This window comes from Phodopus roborovskii, unplaced genomic scaffold (genome assembly GCF_943737965.1).
Source record: "Phodopus roborovskii unplaced genomic scaffold, PHOROB, whole genome shotgun sequence".
Classification (NCBI taxonomy): Eukaryota; Metazoa; Chordata; class Mammalia; order Rodentia; family Cricetidae; genus Phodopus; species Phodopus roborovskii.
Genome location: NW_026126480.1, coordinates 36321462 through 36346982, shown reverse-complemented (window position 1 = coordinate 36346982; position 25521 = coordinate 36321462). Strand labels below are relative to the sequence as shown.

The 25521-nt window shown below is 50.9% G+C and overlaps 3 protein-coding genes across 6 annotated transcripts; 2 read left to right on the top strand and 1 right to left on the bottom strand.

Moving 5' to 3' along the window:
- The first annotated feature begins 1014 nt into the window (after nt 1–1014).
- On the top strand, nt 1015–6081 carry Prss53 (serine protease 53). Its single transcript, XM_051193103.1, has 11 exons — nt 1015–1087; nt 2051–2071; nt 2191–2353; nt 2886–3151; nt 3269–3423; nt 3541–3760; nt 4450–4600; nt 4679–4920; nt 5004–5152; nt 5335–5551; nt 5771–6081. The coding sequence occupies exons 1-11, from the start codon at nt 1030–1032 to the stop codon at nt 5788–5790; spliced, it is 1662 nt and encodes a 553-aa protein (XP_051049060.1). The 5' UTR covers nt 1015–1029; the 3' UTR covers nt 5791–6081.
- On the bottom strand, nt 6076–15552 carry Znf646 (zinc finger protein 646). 4 transcript variants are annotated; one of them, XM_051193098.1, is made up of 3 exons: nt 15403–15552; nt 7871–13220; nt 6076–6587 (listed from the first exon to the last, which is right to left on the bottom strand). In XM_051193098.1, the coding sequence occupies exons 2-3, from the start codon at nt 13134–13136 to the stop codon at nt 6487–6489; spliced, it is 5367 nt and encodes a 1788-aa protein (XP_051049055.1). In that variant the 5' UTR covers nt 13137–13220; nt 15403–15552; the 3' UTR covers nt 6076–6486. The 4 variants fall into 4 exon arrangements, with proteins under 4 accessions (XP_051049055.1, XP_051049057.1, XP_051049054.1 ...); XM_051193100.1 differs by lacking the exon at nt 15403–15552 and adding an exon at nt 14253–15116 and having other exon boundaries at nt 7862–13220; XM_051193097.1 differs by lacking the exon at nt 15403–15552 and adding an exon at nt 14253–15116.
- Nucleotides 15553–22943: 7391 nt separating this feature from the next.
- Nucleotides 22944–25521, top strand: Znf668 (zinc finger protein 668). The gene is made up of 2 exons (XM_051193095.1): nt 22944–23635; nt 24163–25521. Exons 1-2 carry the CDS (start codon nt 22989–22991, stop codon nt 25373–25375), a joined length of 1860 nt encoding a protein of 619 aa, XP_051049052.1. The 5' UTR covers nt 22944–22988; the 3' UTR covers nt 25376–25521.

Here is a 25521-nt window from a genome sequence, read left to right as displayed (position 1 = left end):
AAGAGCAGCCAGTGAAAAAAACCAAAGAGCCAACTCTCCAGGCCCCTAAGCACTTTTTGTTGTTGTTTGTTTTGTTTTATTTTTGTTTTGTCGAGACACGTTTTCTCTGCATTGTTTTGGATGCTTTTCTGGAACTAGCTTTGTAGATCAGGATGGCCTCAAACTCCCAGAGATCCACCTGCTTTTGCCTCCCGAGTGCTGGGACTAAAAGCATGAGCCACTAATGCCCGGCTGCCTCTAAGATTATTATTATTATTATTATTAATAAAGATTATTATTTGTTTAGAGAGAGAGAGATTGTGTGTGGAAGCGTATGTTGAATACCATGATGTGTGTGTGTGTAGAGTTCAGCTTGCAGGAATCCTTTCTCTACCATGTGGGTCCCAGGAGTCAAACTCAGGTCATTAGGCTTGGTGGCAAGTGTCTTTGTGCTGGCCCCCTATTTTGTTTATGGGCCTGGTGAAATGGCTCAGAGATTCACCAGCCTCTGCCTCCCAAGTTCTGGGATTAAAGACCTGCACCACCACCACCTGGCTAAAATTCTTTACTTTTATTCTGTGCCTATGAGTGTTTTACCTGCACATATGTCTGTGCACCACATATGTGCCTGGTGACTTAGGAGGGCAGAAGAGGATGTCAGATCCCCTGGAACTGGAGTTATAGATGGTGTGAACTGCCTTATAGAGTCTGGGAATCCAGCTGTTAACTGTTGAGCTACTTCTTCAGCCCCCACTCCCCAAAGCTCTTGAGTTTTTCAGGCAAGGTGCAAGCAACTTCTTTGTTCAAAGTCACTAGTGCAGTAAATTTGAACTGGGGAGAACTAGGATTTGAACTGGGTGAGTGTGGCTGGTGACAGATGCCCAGAGAGGAGTAAGGACCACACAACCACAGCCCCTGGCTGTTGGTTCCCTTCTAGCCCAGGAAAAGTAACACCTGACTCTTAGATGACTGGGGGCGGAGCGGGGGGCGGAGCCAGGGAGACCCAGGTAGCCTCTCTGAGAACAAGAACACTGAGTAGCCTGAAGCAGCATGAGGCAGAGCTGGGGACCAGGGCTGCTTATTGTGGGAGCTGTAGTCCTAACAGAGGGTAAGTCACTCAAATAGACTGAAGTTTGGTATGTAAGGGATCCTGAGGGGCTATAATCTCCCTGTGGATGTCCTTGGCTAGGTGTCTATGTGTGTGTGAGGGGGGTTGTGGGAGTGAGAGGAAGTAACATACAGCCTGCTGTTACAGCACTTTAGAAGAACTTGTGTCTATCAATACATTTAATCCTTATACAACAGTTCTTTGAGGTGAGGAGACTGAAGTACAGAGAAGCTAAGTGATGTGCCTGAGACCACAGCCTGTGCCTGGGTTGGGAAGGGAGGAGCTGATCTCATCTGTGTGTAGGTGGCGATCTCATCTGTGTGTATTTTGCCCCATCTGATCCTCTACTTGCAGAGTGACCTCAGGCATGCTCTGGCCCCACTGGCTTGGAGCTGTCCATGCTAACTTTGCTTCAGAGGTACAGTGGGCCTATTTGTGTGAGTCTGTGATGGGTTACAGGCAGGGCAGGGACCCTCTGGAAAGGTCAGCTCTGGAAATGCAGTTTGATTCATGAGCACAGGGGTGGAGTGAGTCTCACTTGGGGCCTCCTCCATTTTGGACATGACACAGGCCTCTAATCTACCCTCTTAGGCTTCCACAGCTGAAGGGACAATTAAGCTAAAGTCTTTCACATACACAGGCCACCTCCCTGACTCAGTGGTGGGGGCAGGAGTTAGGGGTTCATAAGCCTGGAGGGTTGGCCTGCTCCCAAGGTAAATCTCAGGTCTTGCTTCTTGGGCCCAGGAGTGCTGAGCACAGCTCAGAATTAATGGCTGCGTAATCTGAATGAGCTCTAATAAAAGCTGCTTTTCAACCTCATATAAATATTTTCATTCTGGGAGGGGCTGGTAAGGTAGCCAGTCATAAATAAAGACCCAGGGCCTGTCCTTCAACTCATCCCCTCCATCAAGCCTGGACCTGGCAGTTAAGTCTCCTCCACATCTTGTGTCTTTTCCTTTCTAGGTCTTCAAGCAGCTCAGCGTGGTAAGTGGTGGGGACATGGGGCCTGGGCTGTACTCACGGATGATGGAGGGGGAATGGTAATATGTGGTCCTGAGGTCAGGACAGTGTCTGCAGTTAGTAGGACTCACCCTTCTCTACAGCATGTGGGCAGCGTGGCCCTGGCCCTCCGGAGCCTCTGGAAGGCAACACGTTACTTGGTGAATGGCCTTGGCAGGCCAGTGTGAGGCGGCATGGGGTACATATCTGCAGTGGCTCCTTGGTGGCAGATACCTGGGTCCTCACAGCTGCTCACTGCTTTGAAAAGTGAGTCACACTTTGGTTCAGTCTTTCAGTTTGAGGGTGGGTTTGTCCCTGTACCTCCCCCACAAGACTGTTTTTTTTTTTTTTTTTTTGCCTCTAGAATAATGAAGTATCATTTGTGGAGAATGCTGTGTAGCTGACATGCTACCAGTTTAACTTTAGCAATCTCTCATGGTAGAAGCTTTCTTTACAAAGGAGTAAATTGGCCAGGCAGTGGTGCCGCACGCCTGTAGTCCAAGCACTCCGGAGGCAGAGGCAGGAGGGTCTCTGTGAGTTCGAGAACAGCCTGGTCTACAAAGTGAGTTCTAGGACATCCAGGAGGACACAGAGAAACCCTGTCTCAAAAAAAAAAAAAAAAAAAAAAAAAAAAAAAAAGAAAGAAAGAAAGAAAAGAAAAGAAAAAAGAAACTGAGAGGAGGGAACTGTGTTGAAAGCCACATGCTGTATCTGCTCATCTCCCCTGCCTGTGCTGTTCACCAAGTTGTTATATTTCCATTGGCACTCAGCTGTCTGGGCCTTGCCCTTCTCCTTTCAGGGTGGCCACAGCAGAACTGAGCTCCTGGTCTGTGGTCCTGGGTTCTCTGAAGCAAGAGGGGCTGAGCCCTGGGGCTGAGGTGGTGGGAGTTGCTGCGCTGCAGGTGCCCAAGGCCTATAATCACTATAGCCAGGGATCAGACCTGGCCCTGCTCCAGCTCACCCATCCCACAGCCCATACAACCCTCTGCTTGCCCCAATCCACCCATCACTTCCCCTTTGGAGCTTCTTGCTGGGCCACTGGCTGGGACCAGAACACCAGTGATGGTAAGTACTGTCCCAGATAGAAGCCGACAGAGGCGCTCTTCTTGCCCAGGCCCAGCTATCTGGGCCCCAGGTCCCATTGCTTCCCAGAGCTAGACTCAGATTTCTCTCCTTTGGCAGTGTCCAGGACCCTACGCAATCTGCGCCTTCGTCTCATCAGCCGCCCCACCTGTAACTGCCTCTACAATCGGCTGCACCAGCGGCTGTTGGCCAGCCCAGCGAGAGCTGGAATGTTGTGTGGGGGTGCACAGCCTGGGATACAGGGACCATGCCAGGTCTGATAAGTACAGGGAAAAAGGGAGGGCCTAATTTTGGGCTAAGGGCTCACAAAGGGTGACCACAAGGCATCTGGTCAGTGTTGGGTCTCAGGTGACTCCTTTGCCTGGCTTCAGGGAGATTCTGGGGGACCTGTGATGTGCCGTGAGCCTGATGGACACTGGGTCCAGGTTGGGATTGTTAGCTTCACATCAAGATGTGCCCAAGAGGACACTCCAGTGCTGCTTACTGACATGACTACTCACAGCTCATGGCTGCAGGACCACGTTCATGGGGCAGCTTTCTTGGTACAGGGCCCTGGGATTTCGGAAAGCAGTGATGAGAACAGCTGTGTAGGTAGGTCTTTGCATGGGCATAGGAAGTGGGGTGTATGGGGACACCCAGCACACATGAGGGCTTCCTGGGCAGTGGGTAGAAGCCACAAGAAAGCAAACCAGCTCAGACACAGAGTCTGGACACTGCCAACAGAGAACCAGGTTTGTTAAGGCACCTTTTAGTTCCTGGGATAGTAACAGCTCTCTTGGTCCAGGAAGCTTTACGGACTTGGGTATGTGTTTCTGAAATCTGGCTGGTTTCAGGGGGAAAGCTGCAAGTTTCCAGGCAGAAATCCAGGGAGGTGAGACAGAGCAGTGACTGCAACGCAAATTGCATGCAAAGTCATTCCAGGGAAGGAAGCTGGGTTCTGATGCTTAGAACAGCACTAGCAAGCGAGGAATTTTAGGGCTGATCCAGGCTTGGGGAAATACAGGTGGGTGGGGGAGTGGGGCAGAGACCTTCCATGTAGGGCTGGCATGGATTACTATCAGACATCAGCATGCACATTGGCTCTGAATCCAAGTAGGCTACCTGATTTTGGTTATAGAGCTTGGTTAATCTATTGTTAGCTTGGTTACCTTTGGTAAGGAGGCTGAGTCAAGTGAGAAGAGGGTACTGGGAAGACCTGCTGACATACAGAAGCACTCAGCACAGGCCCTAGCACTAAGTGACCATTTAACAAACTGGATGATGTAATTCACCTATTTCAGCATGTGGCTCCTTGAAGGGTGGAGGCCCCCAGGCAGGAGCCCTCTCTCAGTGGCCCTGGGATGCCAGGCTGAAGCACCATGGGAAGCTGGCTTGTGGTGGAGCCCTGGTATCAGAAGTGGTGGTGCTGACTGCTGCTCACTGCTTTATTGGGTGAGCCTTATGTCTCTCTCTTTTGTGCCTCTTGCCCAAGCTCTGTCACTCAGTGCTATCAACTCTGCCTCTCAACAGGCGCCAAACCCTAGAGGAATGGAGTGTAGATCTGGGGGCTGGACCAGAGGAACGGGGCCTGAAACAACTCATTCTGCATGGAGCCTACACCCACCCAGAGGGTGGCTATGATGTGGCCCTCGTGCTGCTGGCTCAGCCTGTGACATTAGGCCCTGATCTGAGACCCCTTTGCTTGCCCTATGCTGATCACCACCTGCCTGATGGTGAACATGGCTGGGTTCTTGGGCTGACACAAGGAGCAGGTACATAGTAATGGGGACTCTGGCAGTTGTCCATTGTACTTGCAGGCAACTGAGGCATCTAGCCTCGTCCTTTGCTTTTATAGGCAACAACTACTACACTCAGACAGTACCTGTGACAGTCCTGGGGCCAATGGCCTGTAGGCAACAGCATGCAGCCCCTGGCAGCACAGGCATTCCCATTCTGCCAGGGATGATATGCACCACTGTTGTGGGTGAGCTGCCTCAATGTGAGGTGAGTTCAAATTCCCAATCACCCAGCAGACCCCTGGCTTTCTACCTAGCTTGGCTGCTAGCCCTGCTTTCCCTCCTAAAACTAAACCCTGGGGCCAGCTGCCCCCAAACATCCCGCCTGCAGCCCCCAAGCTCCTCCTACCTACTGCAGAAAGTTACCAAGTGTAACCTACTCTCTAACAGGGCCTATCTGGGGCACCACTCATCCACGAGGTTAGGGGCACGTGGTTCCTGGCTGGACTGCACAGCTTTGGAGACGCCTGCCAAGGCCCTGCGAGGCCTGCGGTCTTTGCAGCACTCTCTGCCTATGAGGACTGGGTCAGCAATCTAGACTGGCAGGTCTACTTTGCTGAGGAGCCAGAGCCTGAAGCTGAGCCTGGAAGCTGCCTGGTCAACTCAAGTATGTGTCGCTATTCACGCTTCCTCTTCAGCCCAGCTGCCCCTGGTGTGGAGTACAGCAAACAGACAGAACCACATGGACTTTAGGCAGCACGGGTTCAGCTTCTTGGTCTTCAGGTCTCCCATACACCACAGGGGCCAAGATGGATCCTGCTTCTTCAAAGGAACGAAGAAAGCTATAGGGATGGGGCCAAATTAACTTCCCTCCTCTCCTTGACAGGCCAGCCAGTCAGTTGTTGACTGGTGACTCTAGTTTACTCACAAGACGCCAGAAAAGCCAGGCAACTCCCACGTCCGTCCGACACCCAATTCGAAGCTCCTGCCCTTCCCTGTCTGGTCCTGTGGTTCCCAGCCCTGAGGCAGCTCCAACAGCTGTCTGGCTGGGAATGTGCCTGCCCAGGGAAGCTTTGCATGAGAGGCCATGACCCCACCCCCAAGCTCTGCTTTTCAAGAGATGTCTCCAGTATTCCCTAACAATCCTTCAGACACAACCACACCAGCAACTGTTGTGGAAAAAAAAGTGGTTATTTTTTTTTTTGGGGGGTGGGGAGGGGGTGGGGAGCAATTTTCCTTTTTTAAAACTTAAATAAATTGTTACAAAATAGATTTCAGAAAATAAGTTACAAACTATAGTAAAAGACCCCCTCCACAGGCACCCTTCCCATCTGTGGTGAGCTCTGAATATACGCCTCTCCCTGGGTCAGGGCCTGGCCCTGGAAGAACGGTGACAAAAGCTTGGGAAGGAGATTCTTCACAGATACAGACACGAAGACTACCTCACGCCCTTCTTGAGAAAGAAACCAGATCAGGGTCCTCTGCATGGGAAGAGATGAGGATGCCCAAGCAGCTCCTGAGCAGAATGTGGAGATGAAGCCCCCCTCCCACAGCCTGCCTGCATCCCCAGCTTCAGTGAACTGTTCTTTGGAGACCTGAAGTTCAGAGGGAGAAGTTGAGGTCTGCAGGCCACTGGGGTGAGGGGTTCAGGGGTGAGGCTGCAGATGAGTCCCCTCTGCTTGTTGCTGGTGCCACTGAAGCTCCTAGGAAGAGAAGGAAAAGCGGTCAGTCCTAACCCACCTTTCCAGGCCTACGGGTCCTTCCCTGACATGGCCCTGAGAGAGAGGAGTGCAAGTGGCCAGGATCAAAGCTCACTGTTAATGCGTTCACCTACTGTGTATACACGGCTTTTAGGTACCAGGCCCAACATCTCCCCTCAGCAAAAAGACAAAGCCCAGGAATCCTAGAACCCCTAATTATTTTTACACCCTTGGCTAATAGGCTCCTCACTCATTTTACTTGAAGTCACAAGAAACCCCTTGTCCTCAGAGCCATTTCTTCAGTTCTCAGGGACCATCACCACTATTTTGTCCTCAGCCAAGTTCTGGTCAAGGGCACACCATTTCAGGGACACCCTCCCTCGGTGGGTATAGATGGAATGGATTTCCCTCTCTAGATGTGGAAAATGAGCTTAAGGCTTGCTGAGAACACAGACTGACTGCCCTGAGCCTCCACAGCCTGTCCTTCAATAGGCTGGGTGGAGACCAGTTTACCCCAAGATTCACTGTGATAGAGGGTGAGAGATAGACTAATGAGTGCTGCTGCTCCACTGGGCCTGTCTTCAAAGAAACAATTATCCATGAGTCAGTCCTTCAGTTAAAGGATGTGCTGGGGGAAGGTGCAGGCAGAGGGCAGTGTCATGAGTTCCGTAAGATCTGTAGCAGCGCAGCACTCAGACGGCCCAAAGGCCCCAGTCCCAAGAAAAAAGGCAGAGGCAAACACACACAGGGGAAGAGTCAGAAGAGTGAGCACTGACCAGTAGCCCAGCAAACTGGCCAAGTCAGCAGTAACGCAGCCAGTTAGAGTCACCAGCCGAGCAGGCAGACCCCTTTGCCTTAGCCCTGCAGGTTATTCCCTCATGACAACCTAGGAATCTGCAACCGTCCACCACCCCCTTACTCATTCCCTGGCTTCTTTCTCTAGGAAAGACCAGAACCCAACTAAGCCCATTTCGTCCTTTTCCTCTGGAAGTCATTACTGGCTAAACCAGGATTCCCGGATGTGGAAGTTCCCAGGTATCTCTGCCCACTGGAAGAAAAAACACTGCCCCACCTACCTAGTGTCCATCTTCCTGACCCAGGATTTATACTTCAGTGGCCCCAAACCATTTCAAACTAGTTAGTCCATGTCCAGGCCTCTGGCCACTTAGAAATCCACTTGATTCTCTATTCCCCTTGCTTACCTTACCTACTCAGGAGCATGGTTTCTTTCTACAATGTGTCTGCCTCTTTCTGAGTCCTCTACCCAACCCACTCACCTCACATACCTGAGCTAGAAACTGTCCACTCCTCCTGGTGCTGCTGCTGGTGCTGCAGGAAGCTGCTTTGGTGGCGAAAGTGGCGGGAACAATGAGAACAGGTGAATGGTCCCTCCTGGGGGGCATGGACCCTTCCATGGCCCTGTAGCCGGGCGGCTGTTCGAAAAGCCTTACCACAGATGTTGCAGCTGTAGCGCTTGGGGTCTGTGTGGGTCCTGCTGTGGTTTTTGAGAGATAGTAGGTTGGGCAGAAGCTTAGGGCACAGGGAGCAGGGGTAGAGTCCAGTGGTATGAGCCTTCTGATGGTTCAGCAGGCTACCAGCATGGCGGTAAGAACGCCCACACTGAGCACAGCAAAAGGGACGTCCCTTGTCTTCAGCTGCTGTCAAATTTGTTCCTTGTCCTCCATCAGCTGGCTCTCCATTCTCTTCTGGGTCCCTGGGAGGTTCGGAAGGGGTCTCCTGAGCTTTCCCTGGACCAGGCGGATCCACCGCTACCATCCCAGTTTGTGGGTCTCTGGTCTCTGTCTGACTGTGGTCAACAGCATGAGTCTGCATGTGTGTGGCCAGCTCACTGTGGGACTCAAACACTTTGCTACAGTTACTACAAGCAAAGGTCTGGGCAGCAGTGTGGTTGTGGATAGTAGTGGCCACAGTACTCAATAGCTCTTTGGAACAGTGCAAACAACTGTGACAGTCTTTCTTGTTGATGTCGGGATTAAAGAGGCCATCAGGTTGGCAGTAGGTCTTTCCACACTGGCTACAGCAATAGGAGCGGCTCTCTGGTTGGAGCTGAGAGCTGCTATCTCCACCATCCCAGCTACCCATATAACTTGCAGCAGGACCATTGGACTGGCTCTCAGAGAGGTGACAAGGATTCCTAGAGACAATGTCTTCCAACTTGCCTTCTGGCATGGTTAACTGATCCTGAAGACCCCAGGCACCATTGTGATTCATTTGTCCCCTGTCTCCCTGACACCCATCTACCTTCCCCACTTCCCAAGATAAAGATTCTGTGACTTCTGAACCTGCTGGCCTGCTGGGACTCTGAATGTGTTCCCCAGGCCTCTTGGTTTGGTGCTCCAGCTGCAGGACTGACTGAATACCTTCTGACCTGCCCTCCAGTCCCCAGTCATCAGCAAGGTTCTCCTTACTGCCTTCAATACCTTGTGGGCCTCCCTGGCTACTGGCCAGCTCTAGCTTGCTCTCCTCATGCTCCTGCAGATGCCGCTCCAGAGATCCCTGGCCAGGAAAGCTACAGCTGCAAAGGGTACAACGTACAGCTGCTGCCCTCCGGGGTGCCCGCCGCCGGCGGCTATCAGAATGCAGCCTCTGGTGGTCTTTCAGGGCTGTGCGGTTGGAATAGGTCTTAAAACAGAAGGGGCAGCTATGTTGGCCTGTCTCATGGGTGCACTGGTGGTTCAGGAGGCTGCCAGCATGGCGGTAGTTTCGGCCACATTGCCCACACCTGAAAGGCCTATCCTCACGAATAAATTTCTGGGTGGCCCTACCCTTCCGTCTCTCAGTATGGACCCGCTGGTGGTTGGCCAGCTGCTTCCGCAGGCGAAAGGCTTTCCCACATTCACTGCATCGGAAACGTCGAGGGTCTGCATGGATGCGCCGGTGGTTCTTAAGGGACATGAGGTTTGAAAATCCTTTGGAGCAGGCCTGACAGCCAAAGTGGCCAGTCTGGTGGCTCTGCCGGTGATTGATGAGGCTACCGGCATGCTTGTAGGTACGGCCACATACTTCACAGCTAAAGGGCCGCTCAGAGCTGACTTCAGTTTGACAGCCTTTCTCTGCTGTCTCCAACCTCTGCTCCAGTTCCTCCTCCTTTACAGTGGTCTCCTCCCACACTTCTTCTTTCACTCTTGCCGGCTCCTCCAAGGGTTCCACTTTAAGTTCTTCCTGGAGCTGCCCTATGACTGCCTGTTCCTGCCCTGCCTCATTCTGAGGTTCGTTGCTACTTCCTGCCTCTGAGAGAGGACCCACTTGGGGCTCTGAACCTTTGCAGCGAGGATGGTTCCGCAGATGATTCCGGTAGGCAGCCAGGTTGGGGTAGCATCGAGAACAGACAGGGCAGATGAAGTCACCTGTCTGATGGATCTTCCGGTGGTTAACCAGGCTGCCTCCATGACGATAGGTCTTGCCACACTGGTTACATCGGAAAGGGCGGGGATGGGACTCCAGAAAGCTTTCATCAGCCTGCATGCAAAGGCTGTCTGCAACTGTGCCATCTACTCCCTCCTCAGACTTTGTGTCCCTACCTTCTTCTGAGACAGAGGTCACTGTGCCCTCAAAGACATGATCTGTAACAATTTCTATCGAATCATCTGATCCTTCCAAGTGGCTAGGACCAGTCTCTGTTGTATTGCTGGAACTTTGACTTTGGTGATGACGCTCCAGGCTCCCCAGGTCATCATAGGTCTGACCACAGCAGCCACAAATGTGCCCATAACCTGCTCCATCTAGAGCTTCCACCTCCCGCTGTAGCTGATTCAGCAGTTCTGCTTCTGAGAGCTGTAGGGGAGGACTGTGGACAGAGGCTGCTTCTGCTGTGCCTTCCTCATCCTCTTCTGAACCCTCCGGTATACCTGAAGTGCCATGAACCTGGCGCAGGTGATGTCTGTATCCAGTCCTCCCAGGAAAGATCATACCACACAGACAACAGAGGAAGGGCTGTGCTGTGGCTACCTCCCCTGGCCTGTGGTTCTGGAAGTGACTACGCAGGGCAGGCAGAGAATCAAACTCCTTTGGACAGAGAGAGCATTGATAGATGCCTGGAGGGTGGCAGGACCTATGGCTCAGCAGGTCGGCAGCTTGGGGGAAAGTGTCCCCACAATCAGAACATGTGTGAGTGACTTCAGCCTTCCAGACAGTGTCAGTGTCAGCAGGGTGGGAGGGGTCCAACTGGCAAATGTCTGGCTTCTGGTCACTATCCAGCCCAGGGATGCTATCACAGAAGCCAACTTTACTACTTTCCTCATCACCTGGGGTGTCCACGTGATCAAGGAAACAGGCCTCTTTCTTTTCCAGTCCTTCCTCAATGCCAGTGTCTTCTTTATCAACCAGGAAACAGGCTCCATCCTTTCCAAGCCCATACTCGCTGCCTTTAGATCCCACCTGCAAAGAGTCCTCATCTCTTTCCTGGTTGTCTTCGGCCCCACAAGAACTTTCTCCCAAAGGCTCTTGGGAAGAATCCAGGTCTTCATCATCTTCCAACTTCTGGGCCCAGGTGCCTGAAGGTGCGAGCTTGGACTCTTCACCAGTACTATCTTGTTTCTGATGTCTCCTGTTCCACTGCCGACTGTGACGTCGTAAATGGCTCTTCATGGCAGCCATGGTATGGAAATGCTTAGCACAGGTCCCACAGCTGAAATCTCCTGTCTGGTGGGTCTGCCTGTGGTTGATAAGGCTTCCTGAGTGGCGATAACTCTTTCCACAGTCCCGACAAGCAAATGCTCTAGGTGGTGACACGGTGCTGTCTGTCCTGCTCTTTTCTCCTTGCCCTGCCTTGTGTGTCATGCTATGATGCTCAAGACTCTTGAGATCTTCAAAGAACATCCCACAAATGTTACATATCTGTTGTGTTGCTCTATCTGCTGTGGTCTCCTCTTCATGTTTGTATGCATGTCCCTGATCTGTGTGGGATGCTGCTTCTGTTCCCAGTGGGTCAGGTTGTTCCTTCTTGACAGGGCTAGGTGAACCCTCAGTCCCTGGGTCTGTACTTCGGCGTGTAGCCTTGCAATGTACACGCACATGGTTGCGCAGAGCCATGAGGTTGGGATATTTTCGAGGACAGAGTGAACACTGGTATTCTCCTGTCCGATGGCTGTGGCGGTGGTTCACCAGGCTCCCCCTGTGGCGGTAAGCCCGACCACACTCATTGCACTTATAGGGACGATGGTCCAGGTTGCTTGTAGAGACCTCTTCCTCTTTTTGGGCAGTCTCAGCCAACATAAGGGCAGTTGAGGACACTTCTTCACCAGCTCCTTGCCGGGGCCTATGATGGGCACGAACATGGTTTTTCAGAGCAGCCGCATTGAATAGCTGCTTGGAACAAACTGAACAGGGATAGATACCTGTTTGGTGGCTCTTTCGATGGTTGATAAGACTACCTGCATGTCGGTAAGTACGGCCACAGTCCCCACAACAGAAAGGTCGATACTCCTCTGGGCCACCATCCTCTAGCTGCCCAGAAGTGCTGAGCTCCCTAGAACCATTCAGCACCTGTGCTGTAGGTAGCTGATTCCAGCTCCTCTCATCTGTATGTCCATTCGTGGTAGGCACCACTTCTTCTTCCCATGGCTGTCCCTGCTTTCCCCCCTCATGGGACTGCTGATGTTCCAGCAGATCCCGAGGGAGCCGGAAGGCACGAGGGCAGTGGGGACAGTGGTAAGGCCGGTACTGAGCATGGAGTCGTGAGTGGTTCTTCAGAGCCATGAGGTTAGAAAACTCCTTAAAACAGATGGCACAAGGGTAGACCCCTAGAGTGTGGCTCTGGCGGTGGTTGGTGAGGCTCCCAGCATGCTTATAGGTCTTTCCACATTGGTTGCACTTGTATTTCCGCTCCTCCTCAGCAGGAAGTGGTTCGGTGGATTCCTGGCCCCCTGTGAAGTTCACTACTGATTCAGCCAAATACTGCTCCAAATTGCTAAGAAGGTTGCTAGCTGGAGTGGGGAGTGGGGGCGCTCCATCAGAATTGGTGGTAGGGACCCAGTCCTCTGCACTCTCATTAGGGTCTGGCTGGATTGCTAAGCCTTCTCTTGGTTTGGTTGGTGGGTCTTCCCAAGTACCTGGAGCTGCCCTGGGATCAGCTCCAGAGTCACATTCACGTGTCTCTTGTACATCATTTGTCGGACTGTCCCAGCCTTCCCTAGAAGGCAGCCTCTGACCCCAGGATTCAGTCGACATTGTCTTGCTCTGACGGTATGAAGTGGTTCCCTTGACATGTGGGGTCCTGTGCCTTTGGTGGCCCTCAGGAACATGAGTCCTCATGTGGCTCTGGAGGGCCAGGGGATTAATAAAATCCTTGCCACAGGTGATACAGGGGAAAAGACAAGTTTCGAGGTTCTGCTGGTGGTTGACAGAGGTCTCTGGGTAACGGTAGCCACGCCCACACTGCTGACTTTGAGAGGGGTGAGGGAAACTGTCAGCCTCCTCACTGTCCTGGTTAGCAGATGGATGGAGAAGTTCTCGATGCCGTGACAGTTCTGGGAGGTTAGGAAAGTGGCGCTGACAGTCAGAGCAACTGAATGAAAGGGGCATGTCCTCCATGAGGCAATGTGGTAGAAAAACCTAGATGTTCAGGAGGAACAGACAGGTGGCAGCAGCATTTTTCTCTGCAGAAGGGGCCAAGGCCTAGAAAGAGGGGGCAGTAGTCAGAAGGACTGAATCAGTTTTGCTTCTTGGCTACATGAACACCACATTCAATAGAAGTCACTGAGAGGGTTCCCCCACCATCCATGCCAAGTGACCTGCTTTTTACCAGGTCTACAGGGGCCATCATGTAAAGCTTTACTATGCACACACTTCTAGGAAAGTTCCCCTAGGAACAAGTCATCTCTAGAGCCAGAGATAAGGAAACTAAAGTCTAGAGTCTAGGCTCTAGACAGATCTAACTGATTTTGTTTAGACAGTACATAATAGATCTTACTGTTCCTAAGACTCAGCTCTCTATAATTCTGGGGCAAACTAGCAACAACTTATGAGATTTTAAAATAAACCAGAACTACTTCTGGTTCTGTTGGTGGTGTTGTTTTGAGATAAGGTCTTAGCTCACTCTGTAGCTCAGGCTAGCTTCAAATTCATTAAGTTTCCTACCTCAGTCTCCGGAGAGCTCAGATTACAGGGCAGACCCACAACAGCTGGCCAGGCCTTACAATAAGAGAAGTCCACTTCTTTCTTCACCCTTCCACTAAACTGAATGGTCTGAACGCACTGACAAAGCAGCTGCTTCCTTCAGCTGCCACCTAAGACTTCCTAGATGTTGGTGCTCAGTTTTTCAGCATCACATTTCTCCCTAATGTTATTAAGTATTTGTTTTATTTACTCCCTGTAAATACATGTAATCCCATCCCATCTCAGGTTGCAATTTCATTTTATCCTCTGCTTTTTTTCTCTATGCCCTGCCTGCCTTACCCTGCTGTCACCATTGTTTTTTATTTTCTCTTCTACTTCCTCTCTACAGTCTTAGGATGATAGCAACTCATGCGGTACAGTACCATGTGCTTTTTAATTTGGGGAGGGAGGCATTTCAGACATGGTCTCACTGTATATCTCTACCTTCCCAAGTGGTGGGATTAAAGTCGTGGGCCACCATGCCCGCCTTATAAGTGTATTTATGCCACTAAATCCAATGTCTGTGTTCCCCCAGTTTTCACACAAACTCACTGCACGAGGCAATCTTCATTCCAAAGCTCTCACTTCTCCAGTAGCTGCCACTCATTTCCGCAACATCATCTTGCCTTTCTCCGAGGCTGACTCCAGTCTCCTGGGGTCCTAAAATAACTATTTCTAATCTCACCAGCGGAGTCTGTTCCCGGAATTCTCTTTTCTCAAAACTTCTTCACTTAAAGAGTCCCTTTCCCTAATCAACCACCATCACGATTCTCTAGAGTCATTCGTCTTTTCTGGCAATTTCCTCTCTACATCCCTACCTCGCACCAGGAGTGCCTTCTGGTTCCCGCCGCCGGCGCGTCCGTTGGAGGTCGTGAACGGGAGCGCGCCTGCGCACTGGGACCCTTACTCTAACTGCAGCCGCGAGCCCTAAGTGGTTGCTGGTGCGAGGGTTCTCGAGCTCGCATACACAGGCACACTCAGCCAGGGTTCCCGGGAGTGGTAGATGAGGGAAGGAAGGGGATAAAAGAAGGAGACAGAGGTAACAGGGCACGGCAGGTATGAGCCAAGAGTCTACCCCAGTTCCGCGGACACTTCCTATTGTTGTAGGAATCAGGAAGTGTCCTTGGAGCTAAAGCTTCCCCCCAGAAACTTCCGCCTAGGAACACTTCCTGTCTCTCCGAACAGTGTTTCTACACGGACACGCTTCCGGCGCTATGTTCCGGGTGTGCCCAACTCTGGTTTTTGTTGTTTTTGAGACTGTGTCTAGCTATGCAGCCCAGGCTGCCCTCGAACTTGCAGCAATCCTCCTGCCTCAACCCCTGGAATGTTGGAATTACAGGAGGCGTGAGATATCACGCTCGACTGTGGGAGCAACTCTGGCTCCGCCTACGCAGGTCAGCGCGGCGTTCTGATGGACTTAAGCCACACTTCCGTCCAAAGCTGCTAAAATCGTTGCAGTGCTCGTTCAGTAAGCACAGCAGTAAAAAAATTAACAATAATAATAATAATATACTCTGCAGCCCTGGCTACAGTACTTTGGTGACACTTTCCACGAGGTTCCATAAAAGACTCTTCCCAAAACAGGCGTGTGTGTGTGTGGGGGGGGGGAATCCTAAATTCACTTCTCACTGTTAGAGAAAATGTGGAATACAAATGGATTCAGGCACTGCATAACCTCGGTGCCCTCTCCATATCGTCCCACCTAGCTCTTGGAGACACCTCCGGCGACCTGGAAGTTGTACACCGTTAATCGGCCTGGCGTCCCATCCCCTTAGCACCCAGAGACCCTTCGCGAGATACTTCTCTGCTACTGGAGGCTCGGGGTTGCTTCCGTAAGTTTTTCCTTCCTCTTGAGCAAGGAAGGCGCCCTTCCACTTCCGCTGTCTGGCCGCCGGCCCCGCCCCTAACCTCCCTCTTGCTGGGTCCTAGCGCCGGGCCCTCGCCGAGTATCCCTGGCTCTGCCGGTGCTAGGCACCACCGCCGAAGCTGCGGAGCCTGTGGAAGTCGAACCAGGTAGGACACGTCTGCGGGACGTCTCAAGGGCCTCAGGCAGCGGGCATCAACGCGGTTTGAGCTGCCTTCAGTTTCCTCGCTGATGCCGAGCGGACGGATTTGACCAGGCGCGAGCATCGCGGGCGGGGCGAGCGGTGAGCGGCCTCGGGCGGGCTGCGGGCCCAGCAGGTCCTAGAACCCGCCCGGTGCCCGCCGGTCAGCGCTGTGGATACCTAGGCTCAGCGGACGCGAATGCCGGTCTTGCTCCGCGCGGGCCCGGGGGTCCTAGAGTCCGCCATGTTATTGGCTTTTGTCTGTGCGGCGACGGCCACCTAGCCAAGTCCTCCGCGTCTGCGCGCCCCCCTCCCAGTCCGAGGTCCTGCCCGCCCCTCCCGCGGTCCTAAAGATCGCCATTTTGCAGGTCTTTGTCCTGCTCTCAATCCTCTGTCCATTCATTTGTTCATTCCTTCCTTCTTCATTCATTTTGTTTAGCTACGCTCGCCGAAGCCACGTTATTCTAGGGTTTAGTTCCACATGAGTCAGCATACAGCCCCTCTCTGCGGGGGCTGCCTGTCTGGCGAGGAGACCCGCACAAACACGGTTGCAGAGAGCGAGGAGCGCTGGGTTTCTGCAGCTCTTGTCCCTCCTCAGAGAGTCTGGTAGGCCCTACCGCCCTGCAAACTCCCATTTGCTTCAGGGGCCCCATTAATCTGAAGAAATCAAGGCTAAGAGCATCCCTCATCTTTACTGCTTATTAAATATTTTTGAGGGCACGGAGAATTGGGGAATGGAGTATTGAAAGCATGCAAGGATCTTCCTGTGGGAGAAGGAAAACGAGGGCTCCTGGGCAAAGAGAAATTGCATATGGAAATGGTAAAGTCTGTGAACTGTGATGGAGCTTAGGTTGCTTACCAGTGGGGACACCGCCACAGAAACTGAGGCTGGAAAAATGGGGTCATTTTTGAGCTAACTGGTTGTTAGGCCAAGGATATACTTAAGCATTCACCTCCAACACAGTCCTATCAACTCACCAAAAGGCTCAAGGTCTGTTAGGCTTTTTTGTCGTCTTGAGGAGATTGGGGAATGTAGGTAGGTACCTGTTTTATTTTTTAACCACACCTGCGGCTGGAGTCTGCATTTAACTTGAGAGGCAGCAAATGTCATTCCTCTCACAGGCCAGTAATTACACTGTTCCATCACAACAGCCGCTAATTTAAGTATTGGTGTGATAACTTGCACCCGAGGGCCTTGTAAAGATGGGAGTTTTGGCTAATAAATAGTGACTGAATCTTACAAACTCCTACAATGGAGGAGGCAGAGGCTGTGGACCTGGGTTTGAATTCTACCTGAAGTTTGCTTTCAGTCACCAAACACTTGGGAACATAAAGAACACTTCGAATGGAAGTTCCCTGAACCCCAGTGCTGGAGGCAGAAAATTAACAACCAAATAACAAAGTGCTAATAAAGCAATAATCAAGGGCACAGATGGCAGAAATCTGGGTATATGACTACCTGGCTTCAAAAACCAAATCAATCATGACTAATTATTTGGCATTTCTGTGTTGTCTCTTATTTTAAGAACTTGTTTAATTAAATTTTTATTTATCTTGTACATGTATAAGTGTGCTTGCAGCACGTGTGGAGGTCAGCGGAGAACTTACTGGAGTCTACTCTCTTTCCACCATGTGAGTCCTGAGGATACAACTCAGGTAGTCAGGCTTGGTGAAATGCCTTTTTACCTACTGGGCCCTCTTCTAGCCCCAAGAATATTAATATTACAGGACTACCCTTATGACTTTATTTAGGCTTAAATACTGCTGAAAATACCTTGCTTCCAAACACAGAATTTTAGAAGAACACAAATTTTCAGCTTATAACAGAGTTCTAGGAATTGTGAGATGAGCTTGGGCAGTTGGATCAGTGAGCATAAAATGCTAATGATACCCAGTCCATAACAGTAAGCCTGCAGGTAGTATTTAATTCAGATGGCACCATAAAAAGTTATTTGAAAGGAGAATTTAAACAGTAGTTAGCCAGGATAAAGATATCATTACGTAAAAGAAGTTTATGAGGTGTGGCAGCATACACCTTTAAATCCCAGCAGGCAGTCAGCTCTCTGTGAGTTCCAGGCCAGCCAAGGCTATCTAGTGAAGCCTCATGTCAGTGGTAAAGTGGTAAAGTGCTTGCTTACCAAGCATGCATGAGATTCTAATTTGATTCCAAGCACTGCCAGAAAGAAACGAAGGTAGGTGATCAAAACCAAAGTACATGATCCACACTTGTAATCCCAACACTGAGCAGGCTGAGGCAGGAAGAATTAGGGCCAGCCTGGGCTACATAGTAAGACTCAGCACCCTGCCCCCAAAAGGTAGTCAAGAAAACTTATTTTTTATGTGTACGAGTGTTTTGCTTATGTGTATGCACCAAGTGTATGCCTGTAACTGGAGTTATAGGTGGTTGTGAGCTACCATGTGCATGATGGGAACCAGACCTGGGTCCTCTGGAAGAACAGTCATTGCTCTTACTGCTGTGTTATTTCTCCATTGCCCAGAAAAGCCTTCTTAGGCAGAAGGAGATGTCCAAGCTTGAGACCTGAGTTCAGCCTCCTACACCTGTATGGTAACAGGAGGGACTTGACTCCTGCAAGTTGTGCTCTGGCCACCACAATACACCCTTGTGAGTGTACATACACAGAGACAGTAAATAAATTTTTTAAAGGAAGAAGAAGAAAAAGGAAGGAAGCCTCAGTAAAGGAAGTGTTTGGGAGCTAAAACCCAACAGTAACCAAAGAGATGAGACACAAAGATGCTCGGGAGACTTCGAAATAATGGTTCTGCCCAAGAGAAGGGCTGGTATAAATACTCTGAGGTGGGAAGAAATTGGAGTTGAAAATGAGGACAAGAGGTGTGAGTGGGTGTCGCCTAGTGATGGAAACAGGAATTGAACAGAGCGAAGCAGGAGTGAGATGGATTAGTGATCTGCTGATCATAGGGAAATACTGGTATTTGTCCTAGGAAATGTCAGGATTTGACTAAAGATTTCAAGTGAATAGTGATGAAAGAGTCTAACTCAGGGTTTGAAGTTTAAGTTTTGACTCTGGGCATCTCTGTGCACTTTTTGCTTTGTGAGGATTTAAAGTAGAGTTGTAGTAAAAACACACTTTAAAGCAGAGTTGTAGTAAAAATGTGTCCCTCCTAGAATCACTTGAAGACCTAGGAGATGAGTCTGTCTGTTTATCTATTTTTATTTTATTTTATTTGTTTGTGGTACTAAGGATAGAACCCAGTGCTCGACATGTGTCAGACAAATATCCTGTCTCATTATCTGAGTCTTAATGATTCACAGGGTTTGTTTAAAGTACAGATTGCAGGGCTGGAGTGGGTTAAAACACTAGCCATACAAGCCTGACAATCTTGAGCTTAAGCCCCCAGCACCCATGCAAAAAGCTGGATTTGGTGGCAAACATCTGTACTCCAGCACTGCTATAGGAGTTGGGGTGCAGACAGGAGAGTGGTCAGGGACCGGGCCAGCTAGCTTGTCTGCAGTACACAGGGTAGCAACAGACACAATGAGAGACCCCAGTCAACAAAGTGAAAGGCAGGGACTGACTCGCGCACGCGCACAGCTGAGAGTGATGGCACATACTTTTACTCCCAGTACTCAGAAGGCTACAGCTGGTATATCTCTGAGTTCAAGGATAACCAAAGTTACAGAGAAACCCTGTCTTGAAGAAGAAGAAAAAAAAAGAACTCTGAATGTGTGTGTGTGTTGGTATGTGCAGACAGAGGACAGAGGAAAATGTCAAATCGGCTGGAACCTGGAATGGCAGGCCGTTTTGTGAGCTAACATTGGTGTTGGGAACTGAATTCATATCCTAGAGCAGTGGTTCTCTGCGGTGACCCCCCAACCATAATATTATTTTCATTGCTACTTTGTAACTGTAATTGTTATGAATTGTAATGTGAATGTGTGTTTTCAATGGTCTTAGGCAACCCCTGTAGAAGGGTTGTTCCACCCACAAAGAGTTGAGACCCAGGGGTTGAGAACTACTGCTCTACAAGATCAATGAGTGCTCGTAACTGCCTAGCAGCCTAACTGCCTGTGACTTTTCTTTTTAATCTCAAAGAATAAGAATACAAGTTATAGTGTTCCACATCATCTTCCTTAGATGATGGTTCTCTTTGTTCTCCCCCACCCCCTTTCTTTTGAAACAGGGTTTTTCTGTGTGGCCTTGGCTGTCCTGGAACTCTGTAGCCCAGGCTGGCCTCCAAACTCACAGAGATCTGCCTGCCTCTGCTAGTGCTGGGATTAAAGGTGTGTGCCACCAGTGTGCAGCCTTTGTGTGTGTGTGCATGTATTAGGACATGTCTGTAGGTGACCAAGGAGGCCAGAAAAGGGTATCAGATCCCTTGGACCTGAAGTTACAAGTGTTTGTGAGCCTCTCATTGTGGTACTAGGAACTGGACTCAGGTCCTGTAAGAACAGCAGGGCTCTTAACCACAGGGCCATCTCTCCAGCCCTTTGTTTTTGTTATTTAAGTCAGGATCTTGCTTTGTAGCTCAGACTGATCTTGAATTAATGATCCTCTAGCCTCAGCCTCACAAGTATTAGGATTGTAGGTGTGCTTCCTAGATGAGGATTTTGGTGCAGGGGTTTGTCAAACTCACATGGAAAAATACCACTCTTTGCAAGGGTGGGTTCGATGAGGCATAACCTGGCTCTCCATTCTTCATGGAGCTAGGTGCCTGCTAGTACCCACTAGACACTTCGCTACCATTTCTCCTCTTATGTGCCTTAGGAGGGATTTACCTCTCCATCAGAATGGAAGACTGAAGCACATACCTGGCATGGGCCAGGATAGGGGCCAGAGCTCAAGATTAGCAAATCTGAGTTAGACAACGCTGGCTCCTGGCTCTTGTCTCAGGGCAGTGTTAGCAAGACGAAAGAAAGTATAGGTGCAACATGAGCTTGGACTCCTGCACAGTAGATCTGGTCTTAGACTTCTGAGCAAGGGTTCAAACATTTTAAACACCCAGAGTCAAGTCTCAGCTATGGGAAATTTATAACTATGACTTGATAAGTCTCTTTACTCTTAGAAATTAATTCAATCTCTATAAAATGGAGTCAGTGATTCCTGTTTCAGGCAGTATAAGAAGTACATAAGGCGCCACACCCAGCTGCCTGGCTCTGAGATGACTCCATAACTGAGGGGAGCAATCTGGTTCTGGTCAGTCCATGAGTTAGTTATTTTTACCTCCATTTTTCAGTCGAGAAAACTGAGGTTCTAAGATACACAACAGTAAGTTGTACAAAAAGTCACATCAGCTGGGATGTGGTGGTGGCTAGATTTGAAGCTGGGCATTCTGCCTTCAGAGTGTATTTAGTTACGCTGAAGTACTGTTTCTCTGGATCTTGCTTTCTTGTTTCTTGTGGTGCTGATGGAAGGATGAGTTGATATATGCAAAAAGGTTGGGTTGCTGTGGAATTTGGCAAGTACTTAGTAGATGTGAGCTTTTTTTATTTAAAGCAGTTCTAGGGATCAAGACCAGCTAAGCCTCATATACCCTCACCCTGGTTTTTGTTTTGTCTTTTTCCTTTAGGAGAAATTTAAGAGGCTAAGGATGTGTCTCAGTGGTACAGCACTTGTCTTGCCTGCACCAGGCCCTGGGTTCAAGTGTCAAAAACGTCCCTCCTCCCCCCCAAAAATGCTTCCTGGTAGTGGGACTGACCCTAAGGAGCGTCTCACTCAGGCTCCCTCAGTCAGCCAGGTAAACTCCTTCTGTGGACCTTTTCTGGAATAGGTCCCGAACACCCCCCACACACACTCCCAGGCTTAGTTCAGGTCCATCTCCTTGTCCACCCCAGCTGCTCTTGTGGTGTGCAGATAAGGACACAGGTTTATAAACATATCCTAGTAAATGATCCACAAGCCTGAATGTAGATCTCTGGCATGCCACCCTCTGGGCACACCTGGTTCTCCCTGCCCCAGCCCCATATCTAAGATCCTTTTAAGAGGATCTGCCCTAATCCTCTTCCCTTCATCCCTCCGGAGGATGAGCGGGTGTTAAAAACCAATGCAGCTGTTAATCCTATTTTTTCCCAACTATGATCCTAGGAGCAGCTGTGTGGATGTTGTCTGGGCTCTTGGCCAGAAAGTAGGGACTCAGCAAGAGCTAGTATCCCAGGAGGCCTCGATAGCTCAGACACGTCAGTTGTGACTGAGAAAGGCTCTGACTGCCAGCAGTAAGTCATACTGCTTTGACAGTGAGTGAGCTCCTCATTTCCAGAGTTTTGGAGCAGGGACTAAAAGGGATTCCAGCTCAGATGAACCAAAATTCCTGTCTGGGGTGGAGTCCCTATGGCCATGCATGGTCAGACCAGCTGAGGGAGGGTGTGCACATATCAAGACCTGTTACCTCCAAACATGTCCAGCCAGCCTGTCTAAATATTGACTCCTGTCTCTACCCAAGGCTGTCTTCCCTTAGTGCTGGGAGACCTTCAAGCCTTGGCTGTAACTGAGAAAGAAGATTGTGAGAGTAATGAAACCTAGGCATTCCGGGGATGCCAGAGTTAGAAAACAGGGTAAGGACTAGAATATAACTGGTGCTTTTGTGGTTCTGGCCCCTTATTGGTTTCCACCCCTAATAAGAAGATCACGGGGGAGACTTGAACACAGTATCAACTTGGGGACCATTAGCATAAAGGTTTGGGCTGAGGAGCCCCAGGTTTGGAAGTTCTGGTATGATCCAGTTCTCTTTGAGACTAGAGAACTGGCTTAGGGTAAGAGCACTTACGGTTCTTGTAGAACATTCAGGTTTGATTCCTAGCACCCATGTGGTAGCTCACAGACTGTAATTCAAGTTCCAAGAACAGCTTTCCTGGGCACTAGGCATGGACGTGGTGCCAGCAAATCTTCATATGTGTGAAATAAAAGTATTTTTTTTTTCTTTTTTTGGTTTTTCTTTGTTGTTGGTTGGTTGGTTGGTTTTTCTTTCTCATAAAGATAGGGTTACCCCAGAGCCAGGATATGGTGGTACACACCTTTAATCCCAGCACTCGGGAGGCAGAGGCAGTCAAGATCTCTGTGAGTTTGAGGCCAGCCTGGTCTACAAATCAAGTTCCAGGTCAGCCAGGACTGTTATACAGAGAAACCCTGTCTTGAAAAACCAAAAAGAAAAAGATAGTGTTACGTCAGATCTTGAGAAGGTTAGTGAAGAGGGAAACCCTAAAGAATGCAGAGGGATGGCCTTGGTTTAATTTTGCTTCTCTTGCAGGGAAGGCCCACCCCCCAAAGCCATGGAAGTGGAGGCTGCAGAGGCCAAGTCCCCAGGCCCCTGCTACAAGCGCTCTGGACGCCGTTTTAAGTGCCTGTTCTGTACGAAGACATTTCCAAATGCTCCCAGGGCAGCACGCCATGCTGCTACACACACACCTACAGACTGCTCAGAGGAGGTAAATGAGGTCCAGCCAAATGTGGATACAGAGCCCAAGGCCGAGGAAGCCAGTGGAGACAAGGTGTCTGGTCCAGTACCCAAGCCCCGGCCCTACGCCTGCCCACTGTGCCCCAAGGCCTATAAGACGGCTCCCGAGCTACGCAGCCATGGGCGCAGCCACACTGGTGAGAAGCCCTTCCCATGCCCAGAGTGCGGCCGCCGTTTCATGCAGCCAGTGTGCCTACGCGTGCACCTGGCCTCGCATGCTGGTGAGCTCCCCTTCAGATGTACACACTGCCCCAAGGCTTATGGTACACTCTCCAAACTCAAGATCCACCAGCGTGGGCACACAGGTGAGCGGCCCTATGCCTGTACTGACTGCGGCAAGAGCTTCGCTGATCCTTCAGTGTTCCGAAAGCATCGGCGCACCCATGCAGGTCTGCGACCCTACAGCTGCGAGCGCTGTGGCAAGGCCTACGCCGAGCTCAAGGACTTACGGAACCACGAACGGTGAGACCCCTGGATATAGCTGGGAAATATAAGTGGGAACTAGCATCTTGATAGAGTATGCCAATTGGGAAGGGAGCAGATGGATACTTACCTAAAGATGGGAGCACCTGGTCGGACAGGTCAGGCAAGGTGGCAAAGCAAAGTGCTTAGACATGGGGCCCTCAGTGCAGGTGGGTTCCAGTAAAGCTGGAATCTGTCACTCACAGCGGGAGGGGCATATGTGGGTAGGTCCTAGAAAAGATAGCGCTTTAGATTTTTTGTTTTGGTTTGGTTTGGTTTTTTAAAACAGAGTTCTTTAGTTGCCATGGCTGTCTGGCGTGAGATCAGGCTGGCCTTGAACTCACAGAGAACCACCTGCCTCTGCCTCAGTAGTGCTGGGGTTAAAGGCGTGCGCCACCACTGCCCAGCTAGATTTCCTCACTCTAGGGTACAGCCATGAAGCCCTTAGGGAATTGCAGCCCAGACAGGCTATAGGGCCGTCCCACGTCAACCTGTTGCTATCTAACCAGTCCTCCATTACTCCACAGGTCCCACACGGGTGAGCGCCCTTTCCTGTGCTCTGAGTGTGGTAAAAGCTTCTCCCGATCATCTTCCCTCACATGCCACCAGCGGATCCACGCTGCCCAGAAACCCTATCGCTGTCCGGCTTGTGGTAAAGGCTTTACGCAGCTCAGCTCCTACCAAAGCCATGAGCGCACACATTCGGGCGAGAAGCCCTTCCTGTGCCCTCGCTGTGGCCGCATGTTCTCGGATCCCTCGAGCTTCCGCCGCCACCAGCGGGCCCATGAGGGCGTGAAGCCTTACCGTTGTGAGAAGTGCGGCAAGGACTTCCGGCAGCCAGCCGACCTGGCCATGCATCGGCGAGTGCACACCGGTGACCGGCCCTTCAAGTGCCTGCAGTGTGACAAGACTTTCGTGGCTTCCTGGGACCTCAAGCGGCATGCATTGGTGCACTCAGGACAGCGGCCGTTCCGCTGTGAGGAGTGTGGGCGAGCCTTCGCTGAACGAGCTAGCCTCACCAAGCACAGCCGCATGCACTCCGGCGAGCGTCCTTTCCACTGTAATGCCTGCGGGAAATCCTTTGTGGTGTTATCCAGCCTCAGAAAGCATGAGCGTACCCATAGAAGCAATGAGGCAACAGGAGCTGCCCCCCAGCAAGAGCTGGTACTGGGACTGGCATTGCCTGTAGGCGTCGTGGGTGAGGGCTCAGCTGCCCCCGTGGCAGGCACAGGGCTAGGGGACCCTCCAGCTGGTCTGCTAGGCTTACCCCCAGAGTCCGGTGGTGTAGTGGCCACACAATGGCAAGTGGTGGGCATGACTGTGGAGCATGTGGAGTGTCAGGATGCTGGCGTTGGGGAAGCTCCTGGTACCCTGGGAGATGCAGGAGAGGTGGGGGGTGAAGAGGCTGATGAGAAGCCCCCACAGTTCGTGTGTCGTGAATGTAAAGAAACTTTCTCCACACTGACGTTGCTACGCAGGCACGAGCGCTCACACCCGGAGCTCCGGCCCTTTCCCTGCACCCAGTGTGGTAAGAGTTTCTCAGACAGGGCTGGGCTTCGTAAACATAGCCGCACCCACAGCTCAGTGCGCCCCTACTCCTGTCCCCAGTGCCCTAAAGCTTTCTTGAGTGCCAGTGACCTGCGAAAACATGAACGCACCCACCCTGTGCCCATCGGGACCCCCATACCCCTGGAGCCTCTTGTGGCTTTACTAGGAATGCCAGAAGAAGGGTCAGCTTGAAGCTCAGAGCTCTCTACTACATTCTCAGTCTCCAGATCCCTGCCCCTGGGCAACTAGCTCAGCTCTCAAGTCACCGAGAACTGGGGACAATGGAGGCTGGCAGCACTTGTGAGAGGCACTCATTAAAGTGTTGGCTTTGACACCAA

What these genes read in the sequence shown, in the direction of transcription:
- Prss53 (XM_051193103.1), top strand. Translation starts at nt 1,030, where the DNA reads ATGAGGCAGAGCTGGGGACCAGGGCTGCTTATTGTGGGAGCTGTAGTC. An exon ending in TCTTCAAGCAGCTCAGCGTG is followed by an intron (nt 2,072 to 2,190) that starts GTAAGTGGTGGG and finishes CCTTCTCTACAG; the next exon opens with CATGTGGGCAGCGTGGCCCT. An exon ending in GGATACAGGGACCATGCCAG is followed by an intron (nt 3,424 to 3,540) that starts GTCTGATAAGTA and finishes GCCTGGCTTCAG; the next exon opens with GGAGATTCTGGGGGACCTGT.
- Znf646 (XM_051193098.1), bottom strand. Translation starts at nt 13,136, where the DNA reads ATGGAGGACATGCCCCTTTCATTCAGTTGCTCTGACTGTCAGCGCCAC. An exon ending in GTGGACAGTTTCTAGCTCAG is followed by an intron (nt 6,588 to 7,870) that starts GTATGTGAGGTG and finishes TTCTCTTCCTAG; the next exon opens with GAGCTTCAGTGGCACCAGCA.
- Znf668 (XM_051193095.1), top strand. Translation starts at nt 22,989, where the DNA reads ATGGAAGTGGAGGCTGCAGAGGCCAAGTCCCCAGGCCCCTGCTACAAG. An exon ending in GACTTACGGAACCACGAACG is followed by an intron (nt 23,636 to 24,162) that starts GTGAGACCCCTG and finishes ATTACTCCACAG; the next exon opens with GTCCCACACGGGTGAGCGCC.